General features: G+C 37.3%; 2 protein-coding genes across 3 annotated transcripts in view; both read left to right on the top strand.

The window, feature by feature from the left end:
* Positions 1-5,612: 5,612 nt before the first annotated feature.
* On the top strand, positions 5,613-12,609 carry slc67a1 (solute carrier family 67 member 1). 2 transcript variants are annotated; one of them, XM_084108820.1, is made up of 11 exons: positions 5,613-5,853; positions 6,090-6,327; positions 6,979-7,076; positions 7,295-7,440; positions 7,552-7,684; positions 8,465-8,574; positions 8,687-8,797; positions 10,036-10,136; positions 10,251-10,352; positions 10,506-10,626; positions 11,926-12,609. In XM_084108820.1, exons 2-11 carry the CDS (start codon positions 6,229-6,231, stop codon positions 12,108-12,110), a joined length of 1,206 nt encoding a protein of 401 aa, XP_083964946.1. In that variant the 5' UTR covers positions 5,613-5,853; positions 6,090-6,228; the 3' UTR covers positions 12,111-12,609. The 2 variants fall into 2 exon arrangements, with proteins under 2 accessions (XP_083964946.1, XP_083964945.1); XM_084108819.1 differs by having other exon boundaries at positions 5,622-6,327.
* Positions 12,610-14,269: 1,660 nt separating this feature from the next.
* The window catches only part of otog (otogelin), a gene marked incomplete at its 5' end in the record, with an annotated part of 40,054 nt that continues 30,353 nt past the window's right edge, over positions 14,270-23,970 (top strand). The window contains 13 exons of the mRNA XM_084109636.1: positions 14,270-14,352; positions 14,760-14,817; positions 16,659-16,731; positions 17,275-17,373; positions 17,446-17,603; positions 18,693-18,814; positions 18,972-19,180; positions 21,659-21,789; positions 21,940-22,046; positions 22,202-22,311; positions 23,195-23,320; positions 23,433-23,541; positions 23,663-23,709. Of these exons, the coding sequence (XP_083965762.1) occupies positions 14,270-14,352; positions 14,760-14,817; positions 16,659-16,731; positions 17,275-17,373; positions 17,446-17,603; positions 18,693-18,814; positions 18,972-19,180; positions 21,659-21,789; positions 21,940-22,046; positions 22,202-22,311; positions 23,195-23,320; positions 23,433-23,541; positions 23,663-23,709 (1,432 nt within the window). The remainder of the gene's footprint in view (positions 14,353-14,759; positions 14,818-16,658; positions 16,732-17,274; positions 17,374-17,445; positions 17,604-18,692; positions 18,815-18,971; positions 19,181-21,658; positions 21,790-21,939; positions 22,047-22,201; positions 22,312-23,194; positions 23,321-23,432; positions 23,542-23,662; positions 23,710-23,970) is intronic.

The raw sequence follows: 23,970 nt of genomic DNA, 5'->3' as shown, positions 1-23,970 counted from the left end.
ACTCACCGGCATCTTGCGGTGATCAGATTTTTTGCTAATCTCAAACAAGCCTAGTGTGTGCAGTGTTGCCAACTATTTTCAAAGGAAAGTAGCTAACGCCTCCCCTAAAAGTCGCTAAATGTCGCTAGATGACGTCATACGTCAATTAGCATATTCATGACGTCATCGCGGCGTACTTGCGTTCTGCCTGCCTAATGTTTTTTCTCGTTAAAATCATGCTCACATACTGTGTTTTTATATAACATACTATACTATAATATAACATAATATAATATAGCCGAATGTCCAATAAAGCTGTTCTCATTTACTATATTTTTTTGTCAGACAATAGAACCGAGTAGCTGAATGACAATTTTTTTATGTGTGTAAAATTATCTGAAGAGAGAGTTCGGGAACTGAGTGAACTAAAGCATTGTGATAGTGAGTATTACAAGTGATAAGCACAAGTAATAAAATAAAATGGTCAAACTAAATTCTTTAAATATAAAACAAAAGATAAGTGATAAGTCCGTGGAAACAACACTGCTCATTCACGTCTGTTCCGTGCTGCTGCTCCTCTCTCAGCCATTCACTGAACAGGGTAGACGCAGAGAGAGGTGTGTGGCGGCAAGGAGAACGCAAACCTCGCGCTCGCAGGACTGTGCTGGCAACATTTGGAGGTTACTGATGTTTGTCCAAAAAGTAGCTAGATTTGTCGCTAGTCGCTTTTTTGAAAAAATGTCGCTAAAGGGGTCTGAAAAGTCGCTAAAAATAGCGACAAAGGCGCTAAGTTGGCAACACTGAGTGTGTGATACAATAGTGCTTAGAAAACAGCATGCGTTGCGTGGGAGCCCCGTCCTTGCCTGAGCCAATCAGCGTCCAGAAACCTTGACCACGTGATCTCTAAAAGGGAAACGATAAGGAGGCATTATTTAAATGATTTAACACTACACTTCCCTATAACATAATGTATATATTTTCGAAAAAGAACAGAACATTTTTATTACAATTACTATAATTTGGATCACATACATTTTATATTATTGTTCAATATATGAATCCGAACCAGGCTACAGGAGTTGTGGTCTCATTGGCACAAATTAATTTAGATGAGATAAGATAGAACTGTATCCACTCTTTTATGTCACAGACTTCCGAAACTTTGTTTGGTCACGTGCTTTTTCTGCTCTGCGGTGATTTGTTAAATATGGTGGAGAAAACAAGTCTGACCACCAGATGTCGCTAATGCGCATTGAGTTAAAATGAAAGCCTCAAATGCTTCAGAAAGCCTCAAATGCTTCAGAAAGCCTCGGTTTCACATCACTAGTTGTGTGTGCGCCTCAAAATACAGTGGGAGAGATTTTAGAGAGAGAGGTTAGAGTGACAGAAAATGATAGCCTTCAGTTTTTTACACTTTGTTTGATCTATTTTCATATGATTAAAAGATAAATTCATGTTTTATGCCTTCATTTGATTGCCAGAAAATTTAAAATACACATCACAGAATGTGTTTTTATGAATTCAAAAAATTAATTAATTCAGTTAATTATTAAAATTTAACTAAACAATTAAAATGGAATCCAGAAAAGTTAAAACAGAAAACACAGAATTTGGTAAAATATAAAACGGATTTTTTTGTCATTGGCCCCTAAATATGTAATTTTTGTTAAACCTTTAGTAAATTGTTACTAAATTGTATAAGTTTTATTGATTTAAATTAATTAGACATGCCTTTTTATTACTCACATTTAATTTAACTATTAAAATGTAAAATTAAAGAAAAAATACAAATGGGAAAAAAAGGAATCCAGAAAAAAATAATTTGGAAAAAAATAAAACTGATTTTGGGAAATGTATAACGGATTTTATAGGGCCCTACAGTCCACACAATACAGCAATGTGTAGAGCATTCAGTTTTGCTGCAAGTAAAACATATAGTTTAAAAACACATTTCAATACCAATTTTAGATTTGATTTCAGATATGTCATTTATTATGTATGAAGTGAAGAGCATTATCATTTTACACTAGGGAGCTGCTAACGGTTATAATTTTTTATGATGAAATTGTATGTGTGATGCTATCAATGTAATATGTTGAACAAAAAGTTATTATAAAGTGATATATGGTTTACAGTTAATAAATATATGTAGACTATTTTTGAATTAAACAACGCTAGTTTCAACAGACATTTTGTCAGATAACAAGGTTGACATGACACTTTTTAATGTAGAAAAAACCTGAAGTAACTGCCAAACCTTTTAAACTTGAAGAGTATGAATGCTGCAGCAGAGATCAGGCTTATGAGGAGAAAGACAGCGAGAGCCCAAACACCTGGACCTGCAGCAGCCAGACGAGAACCTGCAGGAGACCAGCATATATAGCATTATCAAACCCTTGCTCACATTTCTCACTCATTTCATACCAATTTTGACTTTGCTAAACTTTCTGTATTTGTGTCACAATCCCAAAGGAGAGAATTTTCTAAACTATCCTTTTAATCATCACCTGACTCACATGATTATTTATAACTCGCACAGCAGTCAGGCTGTATAAAGAGAGATACGTTTTCATACAGTATAATGAATCATGGCTATAAACGTGCTTGGAAGTCCATCAAAAAACAAAAATAAAACCGCAACCATTCCAAAATCAGTTTAACCAATAATAATAATAAAAAAAATGTCATTTACTTGCCCTCACGTCATTGCAAACCCATATGCTGTTATTCCTGTATTTTAACACCATAAAGAGATGAGATTTATATATTCCATATTATGCTTCACATTCAATATTGTATGGCTTCAGAAGACTGGCACATATAGCACAGAAGTCATATGTATTACTGTCATACTGTATGTAGAAGTCAGATGCATAATCATTTGTGGGGACATGATCAGAACAAAGGCAGGAGACACTGCTTGCAGTCAATTCAAATTTTTATTGACTTCAGAAAAATAATAACAAATCAAAAATAACATAAACAAAAACACTAAAGGTGACCCTCCTCACGGACGTCCCTCACCAGAACTGACTGAACAACAGACAAAATAAATTATTTTATACTGAAAGTTTCAACCATTTCATAATAATAGGGAATTTAAATATGTACACATACATAAAAAAACTGAAATTAATATAATATTCAAAATACATTAACATACATTTTACAAGGAAAGTAATACAAATAATAAACAATACATACTAGGCTATCAAAATAAACACAATAAAACAACGAAACAATAACCCCCTGCTCACACTGGGAAATGTCTACACTACCCAGAATTCCATGGGATGGCATAAAATGAGGAACAGGAAGGCCGCACTTCCTCTTAAACCCCCACCCCCGGAAACCACGAGGCAGACATGAACCCAGAAGGCAAGTTTTGAAAATGGGGATATAAACTAATATAGTTGATGTAAATTCTAAATAAAGAAAATAAAGAAATAAAACTCTTGGTGTCTTTTGTCATCTGTCTAATGAGCACCTTAGAATAGAAAAAGTTACCAAACTCATATTTAACCAAACAATGAGAAACAAACAATCATTTATGCAAAAATATAAACCAAACAAACACAGGGCATACACCGCAACCAGGGGTAACTTATGACATCGTAACACTATTGGATGGAAAAACCATAAAGAGTATGAATAATATAAAGAGATGACAAATATCGTCAAACTGATGTTATGCAATTATATTTATTTTAAGTAATGCATTTAGTAAAAAGAGGCTCAAACTGAGAAACAGGTTTCAACTGTTCGATGGACTGCATCATTTACATTTATGCATTTGGTAGAATTTCTAATGAATCTCAATTGTCTCTATCAAATGGTTACAGGGATCTAAAAATGTCCTGGTGACATTAATTCGGGTTCATGACGTTAAAATAACCCAAATTTTATTTTGCTGTTGAGGAATCAGTATTTCTAAAGGGTTTTGTATAGTGGGTGGACCTTAAAAAATGGCACTTTTTAAAGTTAAATGCATCAATCTGGTACACTTTGAGTCTCAGTCCACATTCCATTCACAATAATGGTTTTAAGAAACCAAGCAATTTTGATATAATAGTAGTAGTAGGCCTAATAATAATGATAATAATAATAATCATTAATAATATCTAAGACAGAAATATATTACTAATGTACTGCAATGTAAATAAGAAAAAAATATATGTATGCCTTAATTTCTTTGTGACAACAGGTTTACAAAGGTTACATTTTGCATTTTGTTCAACAAATTCGATTGTTTTTTGTTGTAGGACATAAAATATGTGACCAAAATGTCAATTTTTTATTTTAAAATCGAGGTAGAAGAGCAATAGGCTATTTAATCTCCCTATTAAATATATTGCCTTTAATAGCCTCCGTAAAATGCTCTGCGACCTTTACTAACGAACAGCAGTTTCAACCATGTAGCCTACTGCGTGTTCTCTCGGATAGACCATAGACAGTATATAAACTGATAGACTCTCTGGTGTCAGTTTAGAGACCGCCGGTATGGTTGTAACACGGGGAGAGTTGTAACACCACCATTTCCAACAATTGGGGATAAGATAGGAGTCATGCAATCATTTTAATGTTTACTACCCTGACAACGCATGGTGGTTGTCAAGTCTGAAAACTGACACAATCTGAACTTATCGAGAAAAAAATGATTTTGAGGTAAGAAAGTAAATTTTTTGACCAAGACTATTTTTTGTCTAGTATCTAAACTATTGCAGATAAAATAAGTTTGACTTATATTAGATTAAAATGTAGTTTCTTAGGCAAAATGTGATGCAGTTTTCCCCTGCTAATTTCAAACCAGTATGCTAATACAGCTAGCTAAACAGTGACTGACAGGGGTGGGGTGGGTTGTAACACACAAAAAAAGTGTTACAACCATCCCCTATCATACAACTGATTGATTTTAAAGCCAAGGAGGTCTGGGAAAAATGTGCCCTATGCGGTCTCTGGGCCCACAAAACCTGCACTCCTGGGTTTACCGGCATTCATTTGTCAGCACTGTGACTAACACACACACACACACACACACACACACACACACACACACACACACACACACACACACACACACACACACACTCACACACAGATAGATATTTGTTTTTTTGTTAGAAATTGTAGTTTGTTTATCAAGTATACTGTTAAGTAAGTTCGTTCAAGTAGACACATTTACATACACACACACACACACACACACACACAAGTTAATCAGACAGTCTGTTCCAGAGAGGGATTGAGACATTGTTCATTGTTCAAACCTGTTTTTGAAGCATATCTTATAGTGTGGCATCCATTTTTGCTTATTTTGTGTAATTGTTACAACTTACCCCAGCATGTGTTACAACAGGTATTGGGGTAGGTTGTAACTAAGGTACTTCATGTATTTGACACCAACTCACAAGGTCTGTGATATTCTTGTAGAGGATTGAATTGGTGCCATTTGTAGTGAACACATGTGGGTACTTTGTATAAAAGTTTGAGAACTCTAGCTACAAAATTCAGTGAGTTATAGTTACTGAAGCAAAAAGTGTTACAACCATACCCGGTCTCCCCTATTTGCAATTCGTGATGTGGATTGTAGAAGGTTTGTTGACGGCTATAGTCACGCCTCCAGTGTTCACGACACAGAGAGGAGGAGGCATTTCCTCGACATTATCCACAACAAAATGGCGAGGACTTTGTATTTAGGATTTTCTTTTAGCACTTAATACACCTATATACGTTTTACACTTTTATTTTTCTTCTTAAATCCGGTTACTTGTTTGTCACAACATTGTAGTCGGGTCAGTTTAAACATAGGGTAGCCTAAATAAATATCTATGGTAGCCTATGGTGCAGATGAAAAGCCTGCAGATTTGTATAATTGTAAGTCTTTATATATATTATTATGTTTATATAAATAATAATATTTTTAACCCTTATGAACCCACTTTTCCCCACCGGAGTGAGTGAGCAGAACTTCAGCGAAACTGAAATAGATAACCAGTTGAGAGTTTGAAGACTGGTCGAAGTTCAGGTCGTCGCGCTCATGGGTTTAACCAGGTTTAACCTTTCCCTCACATGAAATTATGCTTTGTCACTTATTCTCCTGCTGGATGAAGCCGTAAAGCGTCAAATCGTCAGGAGGGACGCTGGAGCAGATGCTCTTATTTTACCAGTTTGAGGTGGAGATCGAGTGGACAGAAAACTGCCGTGTCGGGGAATACAAACCTAGAGCTGATATTTAATAAAGTAATTTGGATGATGGAACCTGCAGCGAAGCAGAGAGTGATTTACATCACCTACCTCATCGCATCTCTGGACGTCACCTGGCTCTTCCTCCAGTTCTCCATAACACCGGTACGGCGGTCTTGCTTTTTCGACTTCATTCAGAGTCACGTGTTGAATGAAACCACATTGAGTCAGTCTTTAGCTGCACTCTGGAATATCTGCAGGTTATTTAAAAACAATGTTTTTTTTGTGTGTGTGTGTGCTGCTGTGTTCTTATATTTAGTGATATTTTCATATGACATTCCAGCAAACTAGTCTTGTGTTAATTCATGTGAATTAATTGACACTTTTTTTAATTTTACACTTTTATATAATTTATATTATTTTCATGATTTTTATTTTATTTAATACACTTTTTGAAGCACTACAACAATATTAAATTATATATCAATATTTATGTATGCTATATATGTACTTGTTATTCATTTTTTATAACATTTATATATGTATTAGATATTTTCAACATGTAATTATTTATTTATCTGCATCACGCCCTTGGGATTTTCTTAATTAATTAAAAGTCACTTCGGATAAAAGCTGCTGCTAAATTACTAAATGTACATGCAACATAAAGGCTGTATAGTGGATCAAAGCTGGTCATGATGTTTGCCCTATTCTAGTCTAATCCAGGCTCTTTCAGCTATTTAGATTTATTCAGCTATTCAGGAGTTATAACAGATGGGTTGCATTGCATGTTCAGTTTTGTCTTCTGTGGAACAGTATTTGGCGAAGAGGCTCGGGTTCGACACTATTTGGTTTGGATATCTGCAGACCACAGTTGGAGTGATTCAGCTGCTTGGAGGCCCTATTTATGGAAGGTAAGAAGATATCAGATCTGTGCTGTGTTTTTGGTAATATATGATGTATATATGGTATAGTGTTGATAAATGGATGCATGTAATTATGTGTGCTTAGTGAAAAGATCTCATTATTTAACATTTTATTTAAGTTATAAGAATACAGTTACTTTACAGAAGTGATTTCTTTTATTCACATACTTGGATGTGTGTCATCATGTCCTTGTGTCCGTTCTCAGGTTTGCAGATGTGTTTGGAGCACGTGCAGCTCTCACTGTGTCTTGCTTGGCATCAGTGGTTTATTTCCTACTGTTGACAGTGGCAGACAGCACTTTTATGCTTTTCGTGCACAAACTACCTGCTGTTTTCATGCATGGACTGCCAGGTAAAACATGCTCCTACACACACACACACACACACACACACACACGCACGTAACTCAGACACACTCTGTACACAGGTACATGAGTGCATTTGTATCTGTGTGTGTGTATAGGAGCTCAAATGGTGATAGCAGATTTGTCAGAGAATGAGAAGCGAGCAGAAGCTCTTGGGAAACTTGGCCTCTGTTTTGGCATTGGCATGATTGCAGGATCAACACTGGGTGGGACCCTCAGCACACGCTTTGGGTAAAACACACTACACCACCTACACTACCATTATAAAGTTTGGGGTTGTCAAATTTTGTAAAGGTTTTTAAAAGAAGTCTCCTATGTTCACAATTGCTGCATTTATTTGATAAAAAATACAATAAGAATGATAAATAACTGTTTTGTATTTTAAAATATTTAAAACATGTAATTTATTCCTGTGATGGCAAAGCTGATTTTCAGCAGCCATTACACCTGTCTTCAGTGTCACATGATCTTTCAGAAATCATTCTCATATGCTAATTTGGTCAAGAATCTCAATAAACATTTATAATTATTATCAATTCTGCTTCTTATTATTTTTGTGGAAACTGTGATAATTTTTTTAGGATTCTTGGATTAATAGAAAGTTCATAAGAACAGCATTTATTTGAAATGTAAATCTTTGCTGTCATTTTTGATCAATTTAATGCATCCTTGCTGAATAAATATATTATTATTATACATATACATATTATTATACATATTATTTTTAATCAAGTATATATCAAGTATATATATGCCAGCCAACATCTCTTAAAATTCAGCACACCTTCTCAAAATAGTTTTTTTGTTAATATGTAAGCTCTCCCTGATACTTTGTGTGCTTTTTGTCCACTAGTACAAAACGTTACCGTTTGTACTTTGGAAAAAACGCATTCTAAGAAAATTAAATTGTGTTGTTTATCACATAAAAATTAGATGAAGTCAGCACTGATCCAGTACAACACAATTTAATATAATGATTATGTTTTGTGTGTGTGTGTGTGTGTTTTGCAGGGAAAAGTTTGCAGCATCTTTTGCGGCTATCGGGAGTGTTGTTTCCTTGCTTTTGGTGTTGAACTTCATCCCTAAACAGACCAAAATACACACCGTGCCAGAGAGTGACAGTATGACAAACACACAAGACTCACCTAGACACAGAAGAAATACTCTTGCTGTGGCTTTTTGTAACTTTATTTTATAAAAATCTTGTATATTAATACTTTTGTCTGTGTTTAGAGAAGAGATCATCAAAGTCTGTGTTTAATCTGGGGGAGATCACTAGACTGATGAAGTTTCCAGGTGTTGCAAAGACGTTTATAGTGAAGATTATCTCTGGATTGCCATCAGGTGAACATATCAACTGTTCCTGTTTGTGACTTTAAACTATAAACTTATTGAAACACAGTGGAAACGTACCTAAATGAAATGAAAATTCTTCTCCAATCATTTAGTCCACTTAAAGGGATAGTTCACCCAAAAATAAAAATGACCCCATGATTTACTCACCCTCAAGCCATCCTAGGTATATATGACATTCTTCTTTCAGACTAGTACAATCGGAGTTATATTAAAAAAGGACTTGACTCTTCCAAGCTTTATAATGGAAGTGAATGGCAAGTCCATAAAAGTGCAACCATCCATGATAAAAGTGCTCCACACGGCTCTGGGGGGGGTTAATAAAGGCCTTCTTAAGTGAAGCGATGCGTTTGTGTAAGAAAAATATCCATATTTAAAACTTTATTGACTAAAATAAAGTACGCAAGTCAGCTTACGCCAAAAGAGTAACACTTGACGATGTATGATGTAGGAGTAGCGTAAGCTTTGACGCCTCTCGCGGTTCAAACAAATAGGGCTGGGCAACAAACTCAAGCTCGTCCGAAATTTCTCTTTAAAAATTGTCATTTTAGACTTCTAATTCGTGACTTGTTTTTTGTTTTGCTCTATCCTCTGCACTTCTGCGTTCGTCATTACGTTGTGCTGTCACTCTTTCGCCGTAAATCGATGCGTACGGCCATATGCCAGAAGCTAGTTATTTTAGTCGATAAAGATTTAAATATGGGTATTTTCCTTACACAAACGCATGGCTTCACTTCAGAAGGCCTTTATTAACCCCCCGGAGCCGTGTGGAGCACTTTTATCATGGATGGTTTGCACTTTTATGGACTTGCCATTCACTGCCATTATAAAGCTTGGAAGACCCAGGACATTTTTTAATACAACTCCGATTGTATTCGTCTGAAAGAAGAATGTCATGTACACCTAGGTGAGTAAATCATGGTCTAATTTTCATTTTTGGGTGAACTATCCCTTTAAGCATTTATGCAAGATCTGAATGCAAGCTTGCAGTAGATTGCAAGAAAGGGTTCTTTCAACCTACTGCACGCTTGCATTCAGATTTGCGTCCATCCAATCAACAACCGATGGATATAAATAAGTCCCTGGTCTATAGTGTTTTTTCTCTTTTGATAATATGTTTCGCTCTATGTATGTCACAATATGGAGGTAAAGATCTGTCACTACTTCCATTACATCATTTTTCTTGTGTTTTGTTTTATATATTTATGTCTGTTTCCTTTGTGCTTCAGGTATATTTCAAGTTATGTTCTCCATCATTGCCATAAACTTCTTCCAACTGAAGGCTGAGCAGAATGGCTATCTGATGGCTTACTTTGGCATTGTTCAAATGGTATAAGCACATGCACACTTCTACTCAATCATATGCCATATAAATAGATTTGAATTAAAGCACTGCTGTGCTGAGGTGGTTTGCTTTGGTTATAAGTGACTCTTACTGTTAAAGGTGATCCAAGGTGCTGTAATTGGGCGTCTTACATCTAGATTTGCAGAATATACCTTACTGCTGCTGTCTGTTGGGATAAGCAGTGTAGTGGGCCTTGCACAGGTAAACTGATATTGCAAAATCATCCTTCCAGTTCCCTTTTTTATTTTTAATTAGTTGCATAACAGTGGTGTCAGTTAACTATGGAATAATTGGTGATGTGTGTATCTCCTTTAAGTGCATATGTTTAATATATGTGCTTTGTGTGTTTTTCAGGCTATGATGACCAATGTGTTTCAATTTTGTTTAATCGTGATACCGATGATGTTTTCTCTAAGTGTCTTCAATGTCATCACAGATAGCATGTTGACCAAGAGTGTGTCTCCCTCTGACACAGGTAATCTACGCACTCTATAAATAGTACTAAATAGTACTTATAACTACATATAAATGTACTCAATGCCTGAGGAATCATTTTCCTTACTAAGGTTTTTATTATGGCAATACATTTGAAAATTGTTCTTTATAATAATAATATTAATAATTTTAGTAAAAGTGCAGTAAATGATTTCTGAGAAACAAACACACCCCTCCCTTCATTGCTCTGCCCCCAAAATGCACAAACACGCATTGCAAGAGTGGATGTCTCTTTATCATAGCTAAAGCAAAGCAACAAAATAAAGTGAACATGACGTACAAACGACAAAAAAGAACAAAAAACATACAGTACACAAGAGTATATACAAGCAAGAGTCTGTGTAAGCTGCCAGCAGCACACCAGCTCCAGAAGAACAACGACACTCAAAACTGTCCTGTAAGCTAACATTACAACAACAGCATATCTTGGTTCTTTGAAATATAGCTAAACCAATGTTACTCGCGTATGGAGCAGAAACAACATAACCTCAGCGTACATTTTCAGGCCTTCCTGCTTGGATCTCTTCAGTGCTGGAAAGCTTTTCTAATATTAACGCGGGTCCTAAAACTCTTGCCTGATCATAACGTTTCTTTTTCCAGTGATATTCCTCTGACCTTTTTTTCTTTTGTAATGTCCGTCAGCATTACTTTCTTCAAATCTCCCTCTAGCTCACTCTCTCTCCTCCCCCACCATGAGTGTATAAGCCCTTACTGCTAATTGGCTACAAGAGTGTGTTGTGGTCAAAGACTTTAGATATACACTCATATTACTCATGAATGGGAAAAAGTGCAACGCGCAGTATGGTGGAATAAGTCCCGCATTCTGAATAAAATAGCCATTCGCTGATTGTTAAAGTCATCGCATCAGTGCTGCTGCTTCTAGAAGCTCCGGTTGCTTTAGAGAGAGTCAGTGTTCTGAGACGTGCACTTAGGACTGCACATGCACATTGGCTGGTCTAGCCTGAAAAAAAGCTTTTTTAACGCTATTTGAGAATAAGAAACACCATTTTTATGACAGACCATGTTAGATTTTGTTGCTGATTTGAGACATGTTATTTAATTGTGATTTCAACAAGCAAATTTGGTTGTGATGCTTGGTGTGATCCACTTTTAACTGCCTTTTCTCAGAAATCCATTACTGCACCTTGAATTCAGCCTTTACACATTTATATTAACAATATATTTTATAAAAAAGCAGGCTCTAACAATTAATCATCATCAACTAGTTAAACATTCATAAAAAATTCAAGCACTTTGTGTGGTGTTTGTGTGTATTCAGGAACCATGCTGGGTCTGTGTGCTTCGGTGCAGTCTCTTTTGCGAACTGTGGGGCCAACTATTGGAGGATTCCTCTATGAGACATACGGTGTGCCATCCTTCGGATTCATCCAGTGTGTCATCAATGCTGCTGTCTTTAGCATTCTGCTAGCCACTGGAGGGCGCTCACAGCCACATAGACCATAAAAATTGTAAAAAAGTTTATGAGTATCATGTTTGTGGCCACATTGTGTAAGAGAGGGCTGTTTACAAAACACCATGGGCATTTAACTTACCTCCTCATACACTGGGGAAGAATTTAGTCCCAATAAATAACCCAGCTGGTTTTAGGATTTGTAAATGCCACAGACATTCAAAATATCTTGTTACTGTCAAATTACTCCTCTTTATATCACACGTTAACTCAGGATTTTCTTTTGTGAAGTTTCATTTGTTGAAAAGAAGCTGGCATGTAAATGTTTACTGTAGGCCAGTACAAAGTGATGAAGAATGGATGTATCTGTGTGGCGTTAGACTCGTTTAAACAATCCCAGATTATACAGTAATTATTCATTATAATGATGTTGCAGTTAGGAGATATGTCATGTAGAAGGGCAAAATTCAAAATCCATAATCACCTTAAATGTCATTGTACCTGAAACTACTCAAATATATTTGCAGTAAAATCTGTTGTTCTATTCTCTTTGATTGATTAATCCCCCGCGTCTTTCAGCTCTGTTTCTGAGAAAGGCTTTTGTCAGCTGCAGATTATTATGTGCACATCACTAACATATAGATTCTGAACTTTACTCTTCATTTCACACAGGGTGCATTCAAGTTTCCAAAAATAATGTTTCAAGAATGTTCTTTATTAGGCAGATGTTAAAGGGTTAATTCACCCAAAATTTTTATTTGGTCATTAATTACATTAACCCGTTCATCTTTGGAACACAAATGAAGATACTTTTAATGAAATCTGAGAGCTTTCTGTCACTCCATAGACAGCTACTCATCTGACACTTCAATGCTTAAAAAAAAAGTTAATAAAGAGATCGTAAAACTAATCCATATCGAATTGAGCGTGCTTATGCTTGCTTGACGTTCGAGAACCAATGAGGCTCATTCTCTTGTGTTACACACACAGCACCTTTGAGCTTGAACCAATGAGGTTTGTTCTCGCATGTCAAGCAGGTTCGGTTGAGCTTCTGTTTATGTTTGCTGATCAATGTTTAAATGTGAGCTAAATGTGAACTCATTTGAACCTGTTCATCATATAAAGCGATCATGTCTCTTTCGGAAATTTGGACTAAACTGCTCAATTCATATGGATTTACAATCCCTTTATGGACTTTTGAAGTGACAAAATGGTAATTGCGTAGATGGTCAATGAATGGACAGAAATCTCTCAGAAAGTTTCTTCATTTGTCTTCCAAAGATGAATGAAAGTCTTTGGGTAAACTAACTGTTTAAGCAGAATGCACCGACAGCCTCAGTTACCTTTCACTTTCATTGCATCTTTTTATTTTCCATATTAAAGTGAATGGTGACCTCTCATTCTGCCTACCATCTCCTTTTGAGAAGAAAAGGAGTTTTCTTGCAGCAACAGTAAACGGTCATCCCGTTCTCTCTCTGAAGTTGTGGTAATGCATTAGTGGGTTTCATTAGCATATATTATGCTAATGAGGGCGAGCGCGCAACGGGTGTTATCTTCAGCACCTGAGATGAGTGCGGACACAGGAGAGAGAGAGAGAGAGAGAGAGCGCGAGCAGCTGCTGTAGTCAGACGGGAATATGCGTCGATAGTGCCCATCGGTGCAAGACTGTGTGAGGGGAGAATCTCATTCCATTTCAAGTGATTCGCATGAGTCACGAATGGATCCTATTTTAACTCCCGGAAAGAAACTTTTTTTACTCTATTTATTATTCTTTATCTTAATATATCAAGGTAAGTAGCATGACGCTTGACTAGTGTGGTCACTTATGCTCTGATATATTGATTAGCCTGTTATTTTAAAGAATTATTTTAAAATTAAATTTAGATTTTACAAAAAAAATGTAGCCTATAGCCTATTATTATTGTCAAAGGAACCAGCTTTTGACTTTGAGGAAAACACTTCCTCTGGCAGTGAAGGGAGAACTATTATTTAATGCTAATGGTCAATATGCCTAAATTCCTTATCTTAATGTATCAAAGTAACATTGAGTAACAATCTTAATAATTTTTATATAAAAATATATACAATTCATATTTTTAGTATGATGCATAGTTTCCAAACGTTTGATTAAATTGTTTGATACAGAAAAGTGTTACACTGACTGTGAAAAAACATCTAACCATAAACTTTGAAAAGTGCTGCACTAATATAATATGTGATCATTTGTTTCTTTTTAGCAAATCTCACGTGGGGCACTGAAAGTCTGAATTCAACACAACAGCATGATTTTGAAAAGTAAGTATTATGATTTAAATTGATGTGCCTATCCGAAAGACCTTTGCGTGCTGTATTATTATTTTAATTTATTATTTATTTATTTAGGCCTATTTATTTATTTATTTATTTATTGTAACGGGGAAAAACTTTTCTATTACAACCTACATCTATTTACATGGCAATGGTAAACATTCTGCCCATTTTGAGCATCTTGAAACTTTGACATCTCGACTCGATCGTGACTTAACTCATTTTACGCATGTTTGATGAAATCAATTGAAAGGTCTTCAGGTCTGTTCTAGTTGTAAAACAGGCCGTCAAAGCTCGAAACGCCTGTGAGTCTCTGGCTTTTCTGTCGAACACAAGTGCTGATTAGCTGTGTGTGAGGAACAAACCGCTCCTTGTTCTCTGTGTGTCCCATGCAGCAGCGAAAGCAGCAGGATAATGCTGGAGAAATGGGATCCCGCTTCCCAAACGGAGCAGGTAGGAGAGCTGAAGCGATGCATTGAGAGAGCGCACAGGAAACCTGCGCTAAATGCAGTGCCATGAGGTTAAATGCATAACATTACAGAAAACAAGATGTGTTGCAAAAGATGTGCTTTCTTGATCTATGATAAAAGCGAGGTTGTTGAACAAGCTATGGTGAGAATAGCCTGATTCAATTAGGATCTAAATCAAAGTGAAATTTTCGAAACTTCAATGAGGTTTAAATGATAAACTATAAAGGAATTTAAAACCCTTTTCTACACAGTTCCAGCAAAAGGAATTATCCCCTGGCTCATTTTATTTTTCATTAGCTAAGCTACTGTTTTTCATAAGCCATGTATTTAATTAGGCTATACTGAAGAAGAAAAGAGGATGCGAATTATGCACGAATGGTGCATATTTTCTTGAGCGAAAACTTCGTTCGACTAAAGAATTAACAACAGCACGCTGTTCGAGCATTTTGAGTATTAAAAAACATTTTCTAAACACTGCGTCATTATATTTTTTATTATAAATTTACATGTAGGCTAACATAACATTTGTGTTTTTGGTTTGTTTGTTTTAAAATTAGGCTATCTATTTGGCATTTGGTCAATTGTGTCAGGTGCGCACAAAAATCACATTATGAACGAGATAGATTGCGCATCGAAAAAAAATTCCTTGCAACTTTTCTTTTAAAAGAAGTTGACCCCCCTTAAATTCATTGTTTAATTCGCACACAGAAAACACAACCCCCAGTGCTGGCTTTGTGGAGATCTTTGGGACAAAAAGTCGTCATTTCGGAGGCAGTAAAGCGGTTTCAGGTGTCCGCTGGGCGCTTAGGATTGGTAAAGCTGGCGCGGCTGTTCCCCAGAGCCGCTATTCACTGAGACACACTGGCCCCGTTCATTATGTCAGAATACATCTCCCTTTACTGCCTCGTAAGCTACATGAAATTATTGAACTCTCAGATATCAGGTGTGATGGGGAGAAGCGGGCAGAATAGAGCTGGTTTCGGTCAGATAAGAAAATGATTTAGTTCTGAAGTGATTCGATGATCGCTCTCATGTAGCCTACCCCCTCATGCGGTGATAATAAACTCTTATCCATGTTATGCGCAGCGCATTCTTGCAGCTTCTGTAGCCTACAGTCAAGCGAACAATGATTTATTAGATTAGGACATTGATTGAAATTTCACATTTGCCCTGCGGCGCCCTGCTTCTATTATCCTGATAAATTTAATCTTGGAGGTTTTCATAATCCGATATGAAAACAAATGAATGTAGCCTATATGCAGGACAGATCGTAGGTTTAATTAGTCAACTAATTAGAACCGCTTGAGTTACATAAGCTCAATATTTATTTGCTTGTAGCCTAACAAAAAAACGGCCTTTGTAGACTATAATAATCTTAAGCTTTAAGAGTTCTGTGACTTTTCTGCCTATTCAATTCATTCTTTCAGTCTAATGCAGGAGTCTTTCCAAGCCAATGACCCAAGTTTATGGATATATAAATAATAATATGTATATAAATAATAACAAAATGTTGTTATTGTGTAAAGTGTCTATTTTAGATATGAAATACATATGCAACAATATTAATGTACTTACATATTTTAATGCACATTATAATAATTTGTAATGTCATGCACATTTCATTTTAATTTTACTCACATTTGAATGTGGGATCAACTAAACCTCAGCTAAAATCAGCTAAATATTGAATTTTTGTTTAATCCTTTTTTTTTCAATAGTTTTAAATCAAACTCCGTAGATTATATGTGAACCTGCTTGGGGTCACAGTACCCCAGTTACACAAACTAGGCCTATGTGTTAATTCAATCATTTTATTCTCCAAAGAGATCCTTAGAGAGCAACACATCGTCAGCAGAGCAAACAGAAGCGCAGAAGCCATCACTCCGCAGAGCCACCGGTAAGACCTGAGATGAATGTGACTTTAGGACTATAGGCCCAGTGCTCTCTTTGTGTGTGTCATGGGTCTTTATGCATGTTTTCCCCCTATGAACATTGCTCTGTGTTTAATTTCAGCATGTCTTTTTGTTTACACCTGCACATATGTGTCTGAATGAATCTGTAAGGAACTGTTTGTTAATGTGTGTCAACGTGGATGCACTGGAATTTGCTTGTCACAAGCTTTATTTGTTTATTGCATTTAGGAATAATTGTAAACTATTATAACAAGTTGATAATTACAGTTTATGCAAGTTTATGATGCATAAACCTTATTTTTGTAATGAGAAACAGCAAACAATAAGAGTTATGCTCATCTGAAATGTGAGGAAGGGACTGCCCCCTCTTTCAGTGGACATCTGTTCAACAGGCTGAGTGTCATCATTACACAAGAGCTGGATTCATCTTAATGCTTCACTGACCACTTCAGTTACCAGATCTCAAACACATGCTTAAACGCACTGAAACACACACTATTTTAATGTGCTTTATTTGTGTCACGCAGGTGAGTGTACATCTCCTTGTCTGAATGGGGGTTGGTGTGTCCATCCAGACTCCTGTAACTGCACTTTATACCAGGCCACTGGAACACACTGCCAGACAGGTACTAAACATTCAACACTTTCACATTCCTCTCTTAGTTTTGGCATGACAAATAATAGATCAAATGTTTCAGTCCCCAACCTAGGCTTTGAGCGAGAGATGACATGCCGCTCATGGGGACAATACAACTATGAAACCTTCGATGGACTTTATTACTACTTCCCTGGAAAATGCAGCTACACGTTACTGAGAGACTGTGAAGACAGCACTCGGTCAAGTGTACATATACAGGTGATCTCTTATAATGTTTATAAATACTAATTTACTACAGCATACGTTTTTAGTTCCACTGATGTTCATAGTGTTAGAAAATATGTCCTTTACCAGATGGTGATTTGTTGCCTTTTTTTGCCATTTGACTGCTATTAGCTTCAGATGTGGCTCGTTTGAGCAGACTACTGTTCTCTGCTTTGTGTCAGAGATACCATATGTGTGTGTGTGTGTGTGTGTGTGTACTGCACAGCTCTTGCCTGAGGAAGATATTTATTGGCATTCATAGAGAAAGTGATCTCATTATTATGGTCATTTATGCCCATTACAGTTTAATACAGTAATTACAGCCAGGGCCAAAACAGAATTGGCTTTGTTCTCCCAGACTCACTGATGGGAATCCAGAGAAGGTGAGTTAACTCAGCCAGGAGTTTCTTTAGGCCATTAGCTTAAGTGCCAATATCATTTATCAATGAATTGAAAGGATGGCTGACAGTAATGCAGAACTTAAGCAGGATTGGCCCGGCTGCTCTGGATAAGTAGACTCCGCTCTTTGATGATGTAGAGGAAGCTTCTTAAGAGCTGCACACTGTATTTGCAGATTCTTTATTTTAGTGGTAATGTGGCTTACTTCCGCCTCATTTTAGTGTTGGAATTCTTTATAATCTAAAATTAAGGTTCAGTTTAGTTTTTTTTTAAGTCGCCATGAAATATAAGTTGCAATAGTCTTCTCTTCCTTGTTGTGACGTATATCCAAGTAAAACACCTTCTCGAACAAGAAAATATGTATAGCGGGACTTGATTTTGTCCATCGGGAATTGAATCGTTGGATTGTTGTGGTTTGCTATTGCTGTGATCTCATGTGAGTGACAGGATGTCCCGCCCTCAGAGAAGAGTTGTTGTTGCAAGGGGACATGAAGTTATTTTGATTAAACAGTATGGAGGGAACATGAATAAAAAAAATAAAAAAAAAGATGTGCATGGAAAATGTATTCATTATAAATGCTGCAATATTCCATAAAACATAAGAATAGTAAATTTTGATTTCATGGTGACTTTAATAGGGCGAGATTCTTATATCGTGCTTCATTATTAATTATTGATTTGCAGGTGCATAATGACCCAGAATGCAGTTCTTTCCCATACTCCTGTACACGTTCAATCAGCCTCTTCCTGCCGTGGGAGGGGGAGATTAGGTTACAGAACTTCAGTGTTACTTTCAAGGGTCAAAGGTAATGAACATTCACATTCAACCACAAACTAGTCACTTAACCTCAACCTGACCTACACAATATTTCAGGGACTCTTTTAAAGAGCTGCCCAGTAATGGTTTAAATGTGTGTGTAGTATTAACTGTAGTTGAATATTCTCTATTCTAATATTCTGTAGTGTGCAGCTGCCCCATCACATCCACGATGTTGAGCTGGAGCAAATCTCTGACTACATTGTAGTGACACAGCCACAGGGTTTCACACTAGCCTGGCAGGGGTTCACTGGCTCTGTGTACATCAAGATGAGTCCTGAGTTTGTAGGACACACCTGTGGACTTTGTGGCAATTTCAATGCTGACACTCAGGATGACTTAATGACCAGCTATGGTAAGTTTCACTCAATTTGTTACAGACTGTGGCATTTGAATTAAAACTGTGTAATGGAAAGGGAAAACATAAACAATAATAGATTAGAAAGTATAGATTTTATTTGACAATATAAAAATAGTGAATTATTTGAATAGTATGAAATACATAATGACAGAGATTGTTCAACGAGTCAACAAGTCCAACGAATACAGGAGAACAACAGGGAAATACAACCACATAACTTTGACGACACCGAACAGTGAACTCAGGGAACACAGGCTTAAGTAACAAGGAGAACTAATGAGATCATTAATCAGAATCATTAATCAGACACACTGGGAAACTGGGTCAAATGACAGGCAAAGGGAAAACAGAATCAAAACACAGAACAAAACAGAACCCTGAGAGTACACCCCCCTCTGGAAAGGCATGTCCTCACACCATCCAAGGTCCAACTAAGGAGGGAAGGCTGGGGTTCTAGAGGAGGATGTGGAAGAGGAGTGGGACAAAAATGGCCAGGGGCATGTAAAACAGTCCATGGGCGAGTGGAGGGAGGAGCCAGGGGGGAGCTAGGAGCAGGAGCAGCCATGCAGGGACCCAGGCCACAGCCAGCACGATGGTCCAAGGCAGGGTCGCAGGAGGGAGGAGCCATGGTGGAGGCCTGGGAGGAGGGACCAAGGATGCGGTGATGGAGACCCAGACGGAGCCAGGGTGATACTGCAGGTCTGGATGGCAAGGGTGGACCTGACGGCTCTTGGGACCAAGGCAGAGGCAGGAACCTAGAAGACAGCGTTGGAGCTGGAGCGACTGAAGAACACGGGTGGAGCCGCAGGGAAGGTGAAGCCCAGGGTGGAACTGGTTAGATGACAAGCCACAGTGGAGCTGAGGGAGCATTGACCCAAGGTGGAGCCGATGGATTGGAGTTCATGGCTCTGTGGCTGGAGGCAGAGATGGGGAATCCTCACCCTGAGGCAGAGCTGGGGGCTGGAAGACCTGAGGCGAATCCACTATATTGCAGGGGACCAACTGTGAATGAGCCGTTGGACTGACAGTTCCCAGCGGAGGAAGGGCTGGTGAACAGGATGGCTTAGGTAGAGGAGGAGGGAGAGGGTGGCTGGGCGGGAACTCAGGAAACACAGGAAGTTCTATGCTGGACAGGACCAGCGGGGGGACAGGAAGTTCAGGGCTGGACGGGACCAGCGGGGGGACAGGAAGTTCAATGCTGGACGGGACCAGCGGGGGGACAGGAAGTTCAATGCTGGACGAGACCAGCGGGGGGACAGAAAGTTCAATGCTGGATGGGACCAGCTGGGACACAGGAAGTTCAGGGCTGGGAATCTCGCGCACCTGGTCAGACGTATCCCTGGGCTCAGGCTCCGGGGCGGGATGCAGGTTTAGCTTGATGTACTGACTTGTTGTCCATGGCAGGCTCTGGCTACGTGTCTGCAGTGGAGTTTTGCTGTAGCTTTGTCAAGCGGGGTGAAGGCTGACTGGGCTCTGGGTCAGGGTCTGGAGTGGGGATGGTGTCGTCCTCCATGGGGCAAATGGTGAACGGCGAGTCGTTGGTCACCAGCACCCACTCCACGAATGCGGCAAGGTTTAACGAGGAGGTTTCTATGGGAGGTGTGCCTTTGGACCACTCCCTGAGCCTTGAGATATAAAACACCCAAAGCGAGAAGTCTGGATAGTGAGTTTGGCATACCAATTTTAAAAAATCCTTGATGTGAGACTACAGGGAGTAGTCTCTCTGTTCCAGGCATAGCAGGCCAATGGCATGGAGGAAAAAAAAGAAAAATACTGTTTCGGTTCAGTGTCACGAGTGGCTGCTCCAAACAAGTGCACAGGGACAATAATTCAAACAAAATAGTCTTTAATCCAAAAGTCCAATGAATACAGGAGAATAGCAGGGAAATACAACCACATAACTTTGACGACACCAAACAATGACCTCAGGGAACACAGGGCTTAAATAACAAGGAGAACTAATGCGATAATAAACAGAACAGGTGAACGGAATTATTAATCAGTCACACTGGTAAATGACAGGCACAGGGAAAACAGAACCAAAACACAAAGAACAGAATAGAACCCTGACATTCACATTATGCCTGTCAATGCCCATGATATACAATATTATAGTAATTAAAATTCAATTTTACACATTTTTTTCTCACAACTTCATTAATATTTAATGATTCTTATGGTAGTTGATATGAAATACTTATAGGAATTTTTTCTGTGGTGTGACATGCTATACTCCATAAAACTATTTTAAACTGCATTTTTATGTGCATAACAATTTCATAATTATTATGCATGTAGTTTTAGAGAATATTTTTACTTTTAAAAATAATTTGTCACACCACAGGATCATTTAAAATTAGTGGAAAACTACACACTTTCCCCTTACACAAATTTTAAAATCTTGATGTTGATTTAAAAAAAAGTACATGAACACATAATGCATCACCTACTCATATGCATTTATCATTCCAGGTGTTTTCACACAGGATTTATCCATGTTTGGAAACAGCTGGGCAGAGGAGGAGCCACAGCTGGCCAGATGTCCTGTCATTCCCTCTCTCTACCCCTCACCATGTGCCACGCAGGATCCTCATGTCTTATTGGTACCACACACACACACACACACATACATATATATATATGTGTGTGTTTTACATATTATATATTCTTGTCCCACACCAACCAAAGTCTCATAATCACATCTACAACCCAAAATACACCTGGTTAATAAAGACTCTGGTTCTTCACTGCAGAAAGTGGAGGAAGTTTGTGCCACCCTACTGAAGGAACCGTTCCAGTCTTGCCATGAGTTTGTCAGTCCATATTCATACATGGCCAGTTGCTCCAATGACCTCTGTCTGTAAGTACTGACATTACCATACCTATTGAAAGCTTTAAACCTTCATTGCAAAGCTACTGACATTACTTTCCAAAGTGCAATCCTAAACATACTCATGCTATTGCTGCTATTGCACTTTATAATTGTTGTGTGTGTAATTGTTTCACCTGATGCAGGTCTGGTCCCAATGGTGATGTGGTGTGCCAGGTGTTTACAGAGTATGCAAGAGCGTGTGCCCATGCTGAACATCCGCTGCATAACTGGAGAGCACACTTTCCTATTTGCAGTAAGTTACTTGCAAATGCATAAATGTTGCTCAGATGTTTGTTGCTTGTTTATTTCGTAAAGGTGTTACATGTACTGTAAATATTACATATATTTCAGACTGACTGAATGAGTATTCAGATGTAAAATTGCCAATATATACACACCTTTAACCACAAATGAATCCTATATTTATGTGCCAAGTTGCTGCATTGCTTGACAACTTTAAACAACCTGAAGTTTATCTTAGTGAACTATGGTGTAGGAATTGTTTATTTTGATTATTCTTAACTATAAAAAAACATTAAAAAAATTGGAGTCAGCAAGATTTGTATAAAATGTTTTTAAAATAAGTCTCTTATGCTAATATATGTATATTTAATATATTTTTTATTAATATATTTTTAGTAATAATATATCATTAATATGTTTCAAAACATAATTTATTCCTGTGATGGCAAAGCTGAATTTTTCTTCAGTGTCACATGATCCTTCAGAAATATGAATATGCTGATTTGGTGCTCAAGTAACATTTCTCATTATTATCAATATTGAAAACAGTTTTGCTGCTTAATAGTTTTGTGAAAACCATGATACATTCATCAGTTTTATTTGATGAATGGAAAATTCAAACGAACAGCATTTATATGATATCTTTTGACAAAGTAAATGCATTTAATGTAACTCTTGATCAATTTAATGCACCCTTGCTGACCCCAAACTTTTGAATGGTAGTGTAAATAAGTAATTTTAACAGTTTATTTAACATTGGTGACAATTTATTGAAATATTTTGCTATTGCCATTTTATAAAAGCAAAATAATATGTTATGGATACATGTAATAATGTGTCTTTTTTTGCCGTGAGATACATATTGTGAGAGTATCTGTTGTTCTTTGTCATAGATGTTTATTGCCCTGGTGAGCTCCTTTTCAGAGAGTGTATTACCTGCTGTCCCATGCACTGCAAGATTGAACACATGTGTATAGACAGCAAGCTACAGTGTTTGGATGGCTGCTACTGCCCTGATGGTAGTAACACTAAATTAACTCATCTCAAGTTTTATATATATATATATATATATATATATATATGTTCGTTTATGAATGTTTGAAGACAATAAAATCATTTTACTGACTCTAGATTTGATCTACGAGGATGGGTTGTGTGTTAAGGCATCAGACTGTCCATGTGAGCACCACAGTATGCTGTATCCCTCCGGACATGTCATACAGGAAGACTGCAACAACTGGTCAGACACTATATTATCTTATGCACTGCATACTTGAATGCCTGAAGAAATATTAATGCTTGTGTTTGTGTGGTACTGAACGTACAGTATGTATCCATATTTGTTCCTGCATCTTTTTCAGCACATGTGTTAGGGGCATGTGGAACTGCACAGAGCACAACTGCCCAGGTGTTTATCTGTTTTTTTAATTTACTTTTTTTTATATTTACTGTTCCATCATTGTGTATTTATTTTCACCTTTCATTCATTCACTTATTTCTAAACCGCATTATCTCAGTTCACTGCTTCTGAATGTATCTTATTACAATTTAATTGTCTTGTGATTCCAGAGATTTTATTTATTTAGCCAAATATAACAGGTCTGATTCACCCTTTCTCATATAATGTTTATGTATTAATGAATGACCTTATTCTAGAGGAAATACTTAT

The sequence above is a fragment of the Abramis brama genome (genome assembly GCF_963993115.1).
Source record: "Abramis brama genome assembly, chromosome: 3".
NCBI classification, from domain to species: domain Eukaryota; kingdom Metazoa; phylum Chordata; class Actinopteri; order Cypriniformes; family Leuciscidae; genus Abramis; species Abramis brama.
Note: the sequence above shows the minus strand (reverse complement) of the source record. Positions and strands in the feature narration are given on the sequence as shown.

Bases quoted from the DNA above. Each gene is read 5' to 3' on its own strand.
- slc67a1 (XM_084108820.1), top strand. From the start codon at position 6,229: ATGATGGAACCTGCAGCGAAGCAGAGAGTGATTTACATCACCTACCTC. The intron at 6,328-6,978 runs GTACGGCGGTCT...TCTGTGGAACAG, and splicing joins TCCAGTTCTCCATAACACCG to TATTTGGCGAAGAGGCTCGG. The intron at 7,441-7,551 runs GTAAAACATGCT...GTGTGTGTATAG, and splicing joins TTTCATGCATGGACTGCCAG to GAGCTCAAATGGTGATAGCA.